General features: G+C 40.3%; 1 protein-coding gene across 1 annotated transcript in view; it reads right to left on the bottom strand.

Moving 5' to 3' along the window:
* Positions 1–210: 210 nt before the first annotated feature.
* The window catches only part of ankrd13c (ankyrin repeat domain 13C), a 76,838-nt gene continuing 71,048 nt past the window's right edge, over positions 211–6,000 (bottom strand). Inside the window, exon 13 of the mRNA XM_072273836.1 lies at positions 211–2,129. Within this exon, the coding sequence (XP_072129937.1) occupies positions 1,999–2,129 (131 nt within the window). The 3' untranslated portion in view covers positions 211–1,998. The remainder of the gene's footprint in view (positions 2,130–6,000) is intronic.

Below are 6,000 nucleotides of genomic sequence, written 5' to 3'. Positions count from 1 at the left end.
GGAAAAGCTTTTAGGATTGGCTTATATACTTCTCCACAACTACCCATTGTGAATATAAGACACTTCGCCACAAGGCATCAACTTCATAGACCCAGTGGATTAATTTAGTTCAATTAAGAAAAAAGCAGCAACAAGCAAGTCTAATTATATAATTTTTTTAATGGTAAATACAATTAGGAAAAATACAATTAGATGAAAAAAATCACTCAAAATGAATCATAACTGAACAAGTCTTCGATAGTAACAATAGTTACTAAATTTATGCTAATTTCTCAGTCTTTATAAAAGTTCTAAAAACAATTTAAAGAAAACAAGCACAAATGCACTGGATTTTTAAACTATATTTATTTGTACAAAGCACATTTGGTAAACAACTTTGCTAGTTCATCATATCAATACCATAAGATATTGATATATAATAATATGATACTTTATCTTTAAAAACTCTAGTCATCCAATTTAATATTTTCATATCATGACATGTTTAATCATTGCTTCATGCTCCCATCTTTGTCAGTATTGAGGAAAGATTCTAATAATTTTTGAAATGTTATTTTTTTACACAACCTTTCAAGTAAAGAGTACAATAAAATTCCCTGCAATTAACTTGTAATGTCTAAGACTTGAAGGGAATTGCAAACCTCACACGGTCAGCAGTCATGAATAAGACAAATATATCAATTAAAAGGTAAGAAATGTCACATAACTCAGGCTATAAATGAGTCACATTTCTCTGTTCCACAAGTGAGGTAGCCTTCAGACAATTCTCACCTGGATAATCCTATTTCATCTTTCAATATGGTTATACAAGCTTCTAACTTTAAAACTGAAAAGAGTATTTTGAAAGAAATATTTACTTTTGTGGTTATATACAGTGCATCAATTAAACTGGAACAATTCTATTCACCACAAAACAATTGTTTGGATGAATAGTAACTGCTAAACATTTGGATTTTATTAGTTTTTTAAAAATATTTTATACAAAAAATACTTCAAAATTGTGTAGAGTTGTGAATTGAGTTGAATACAACAACATTTCCCATCAGCTGAAGCCTAGCTGTGTATTTACACAAAGTTTTCCCCACATGGAAAAGGTTAGGAATCATCACTATTCAACAGAAATTGACTGGCCATTTGTGTTGTCATCAGGGATAATTATCATCAGACATAGCTAAACAATGTAGTACTACATTATATCCAAACAGACTTTTAAATCTTGCTGGAAGTTCCATGCAATTCCAGTTGAAGTAGTCCATTTGTGAGTACCACTACTTTGCAATCTTGCTGCACATTGATTCTTTTTAAATACAGTAATTGCTGTTACATCAAAAACTATGTTTCCCTTATGGAATCTTGTAATGCTAATTAAACAAAATTCAACTGTAAAACAAACCATCATCTTTCCCTGGACAACCATCATATAGTACACTGAACATTCCCTCTGACTGAAGGATATTCTTTAAGAACAGATCTTCTGTTTTTGCTGAAACTTGTAAAACTAAAATAATGTAGTTATAATAGTGTTTTAAAAAACTAATATCACAAAAAGTACACAAAAATGGAGTGACAAATAAATATAAAAATCGTAACAGACCAATTCTGGAAACAAGTGAAGCAGCAGCTTGATGTTTTAGGAAGTAACTGGCATGCATTCTCTAATAGTTTCCTCTTTTCATGTAGTCAATTTTTCAGGGTATATATTCTCTGAAAATTTTAGCAACCAGATGATATTTATATGTATAGTGAAGAGTTATTTTACAAATAGAACATTTTGAATTTAAAATCAGGAATTTAATAAAAGGACTTTACAAATTAACAAAAAGCCATATAGTCTATTTCTGTAAGACTTTACATTCTTCCACTTAGGAATGCTCTAAAACTTCTCCAAATGATAGCTTTGTATCACCAAGGAAGAAAGATGTTAAATTCATGAAGGGGGGAAAATAAGCACACAGCACCTTGTACTTCTCTTCATCCAATCATAACCAGGCTGCCAGATCAAAGTTCAGGGAAACGGCTGGGGTCCTCAGTATAGTCTCTTGGAATATTGAAGATTGAGTCATCAAACCCATCATAACGGAATTCCTGAAATGTCACAGTGGCAGTGATGGTTGGAAACACAGGTATGTCTGGACAAAAAGAAACAAAGCAGATTAGTTCACATTGATCATCTGTAAGTAAAATTGTTCAATCCAAATTCAGATTTGTTATAAGACCATAAGACATAGAACATAGAACAGTACAGCACAGTACAGGCCCTTCAGCCCACAATGTTTTGCCGACCCTCAGACCCTGCCTCCCATATAACCCCCCACCTTAAATTCCTCCATATACCTGTCTAGTAGTCTCTTAAATTTCACTAGTGTATCTGCCTCCACTACTGACTCAGGCAGTGCATTCCACGCACCAACCACTCTCTGGGTAAAAAACCTTCCTCTAATATCCCCCTTGAACTTCCCACTCCTTACCTGAAAGCCATGTCCTCTTGTATTGAGCAGTGGTGCCCTGGGGAAGAGGCGCTGGCTATCCACTCTATCTATTCCTCTTATTATCTTGTACACCTCTATCATGTCTCCTCTTATCCTCCTCCTCTCCAAAGCGTAAAGCCCTAGCTTCCTTAATCTCTGATCATAATCCATACTCTCTAAACCAGGCAGCATCCTGGTAAATCCCCTCTGTACCCTTTTCAATGCTTCCACATCCTTCCTATAGTGAGGTGATCAGAACTGGACACAGAACTCCAAGTGTAACCTAACCAGAGTTTAAGGAGCTGCATCATTACCTCGTGACTCTTAAACTCTATCCCTCAACTTATGAAAGCTAACACCCCATAAGCTTTCTTAACTACCCTATCCACCTGTGAGGCAACTTTCAGGGATCTGTGGACATGTACCCCCAGATCCCCCTGCTCCTCCACACTACCAAGAATCCTGCCATTTACTTTGTACTCTGCCTTGGAGTTTGTCCTTCCAAAGTGTACCACCTCACACTTCTCCTGGTTGAACTCCATCTGCCATTTCTCAGCCCACTTCTGCATCCTATCAATGTCTTTCTGCAATCTTCGACAATCCTCTACACTATCCACAACGCCACCAACCTTTGTGTCGTCTGCAAACTTGCCAACCCACCCTTCTACCCCTACATCCAGGTCGTTAATAAAAATCACGAAAAGTAGAGGTCCCAGAACTGATCCTTGTGGGACACCACTAGTCACAACCCGTAAATCTGAATGTACTCCCTCCACCACGACCCTCTGCCTTCTGCAGGCAAGCCAATTCTGAATCCACCTGGCCAAACTTCCCTGGATCCCATGCCTTCTTTCTGAATAAGCCTACCGTGTGGAACCTTGTCAAATGCCTTACTAAAATCCATATAGATCACATCCACTGCACTACCCTCGTCACCTCCTCAAAGAACTCTATCAGGCTTATTAGACATGATCTGCCCTTCACAAAGCCATGCTGACTGTCCCTGATCAGACCATGATTCTCTAAGTGCCCATAGATCCTATTTCTAAGAATCTTTTCCAACAGCTTTCCCACCACAGATGTAAGGCTCACTGGTCTATAATTACCCGGACTATCCCTACTACCTTTTTTGAACAAGGGGACAACATTCGCCTTCCTCCAATTCTCTGGTACCATTCCAGTGGACAACGAGGACAAAGATCCTAGCCAGAGGTTTAGCAATCTCTTCCCTTGCCTCACGGAACAGCCTGGGGAATATTCCGTCAGGCCCCGGGGACTTATCCGTCCTAATGTACTTTAACAACTCGAACACCTCCTCTCCCTTAATATCAACATGCTCCAGAACATCAACCTCACTCATATTGTCCTCAGCGTCAAGTTCCCTTTCATTGGTGAATACCGAAGAGAAGTATTCATTGAGGACCTTGCTCACTTCCACAGCCTCCAGGCACATCTTCCCACCTTTATCTCTAATCGGTCCTACCTTCACTCCTGTCATCCTTTTTTTCTTCACGTAATTGAAGAAGGTCTCGGAGTTTTCCTTTACCCTACTCGCCAAGGCCTTCTCATGCCCCTTTCTTACTCTCCTCAGCCCCTTCTTAAGCTCCTTTCTTGCTTCCCTATATTCCTCAATAGACCCATCTGATCCTTGCTTGCTAAACCTCATGTATGCTGCCTTCTTCCACCTGACTAGATTTTCCACCTCACTTGTCACCCATGGTTCCTTCACCCTACCATTCTTTATCTTCCTCACCAGGACAAATTTATCCCTAACATCCTGCAAGAGATCTCTAAACATCGACCACATGTCCATAGTACATTTCCCTGCAAAACATCATCCCAATTCACACACGCAAGTTCTAGCCTTATAGCCTCATAATTTGCCCTTCCCGAATTAAAATTTTTCCTGTCCTCTCTGATTCTATCCTTTTCCATGATAATGCTAAAGGCCAGGGAGCAGTGGTCACTGTCCCCCAGATGCTCACCCACTGAGAGATCTGTGACCTGACCCGGTTCATTACCTAATACTTGATCCAGTACGGCATTCCCCCGAGTCGGCCTGTCAACATACTGTGACAGGAATCCATCCTGGACAAACTTAACAAACTCTGCCCCATCTAAACCCTTGGAACTAATCAGGTGTCAATCAATATTAGGGAAGTTAAAGTCACTCATGATAACAACCCTGTTAGTTTTGCACCTTTCCAAAATCTGCCTCCCAATCTGCTCCTCGGTATCTCTGCTGCTACCAGGGGGCCTACAGTATACTCCCAATAGAGTAACTGCTCCCTTCCTGTTCCTGACTTCCACCCATACTGACTCAAAAGAGGATCCTGTTACATTACCCACCCTTTCTGTAGCTGTAATAGTAACTCTGACCAGTAATGCCAACCCTCCTCCCCTTTTCCTCCCTCTCTATCCCTTTTAAAGCACTGAAATCCAGGAATATTGAGAATCCATTCCTGCCCTGGTGCCAGCCAAGTCTCTGTAATGGCCACTACATCATAATTCCAAGCTCTCAGTTCATCACCTTTGTTCCTGATGCTTTGAAGTACACGCACTTTAGCCCTTCTACCTTACTATCTTTACACCCTTTATTCTGCTTCTCTTTCCTCAAAGCCTCTCTATATATTAGATCTGGCTTTACTCCATGCACTTTTTTCATTGCTCTATCTAGAAGAATTAGGCCATTCAGGCTATCAAGTCTGCTCAACCATTTCATCATGGCCGATCTACTTCTCTCTCAACCCATTCTCCTGACTTCTCTCTTTAACTTTCCACACCCCAACTAATCAAAAAACTATCAACCTCTGCCTTAAATACACCCAATGACCTGGCCTCCATAGCTGCCTGTGGCAACAAATTCCACTAATTCTCCACCCTCTGGCTAAAGAAATTCCTGCACCTCCATTCTAAATGGACGTCCCTCTATTCTGAGGTTGTGCTCTCTGATCCTAGCCTCCCCTACCACAGAAAACATCCTCTTCACAGCCACTCCATCAAGGCCTTCAACATTCAATAAGTTTCAATGAGATTCTCCCTCATTTTTCTAAACCTTGGCGAGTACGGCCCAGACCCATCAAACACTCCTCATATGATGATCCTCTCATTCCTGGGATCATTCTTATGAATCTCCTCTGAACCCTCTTCAATGTCAGCACATCCTTTCTTAGATAAGGGACCCAAAACTGCTCTAAGTGAGGCCTTGCCAGTGCCTTATAAAGCCTCAGCTTTTAGAAGCTTATCATCCTTGCTTTAACAGACATCCCACCCTGCAAAAACTCATTTCAGGGAGGTAGCACCCCTGCCCCCCGCAACCCCATATCCCTCCTACCCCCGGTCGACCTCCAGGGGTGTATGTAATACTTTGTTTAGTGATTTTGTATAATCTGTAAACCAAGTTGGGTATATGCAGAAAATGTGGCATTAAAATATGTACTTATATTATGTTTATTCTATTACAACTTTAAATCTACAGGGTGTTTGGCCTCATCATGTAGGACATCAATCGCATAGCTCCTTAGCAGCTAGC

This window comes from Mobula birostris, chromosome 12 (genome assembly GCF_030028105.1).
Source record: "Mobula birostris isolate sMobBir1 chromosome 12, sMobBir1.hap1, whole genome shotgun sequence".
Lineage (NCBI taxonomy): Eukaryota > Metazoa > Chordata > Chondrichthyes > Myliobatiformes > Myliobatidae > Mobula > Mobula birostris.
Note: the sequence above shows the minus strand (reverse complement) of the source record. Positions and strands in the feature narration are given on the sequence as shown.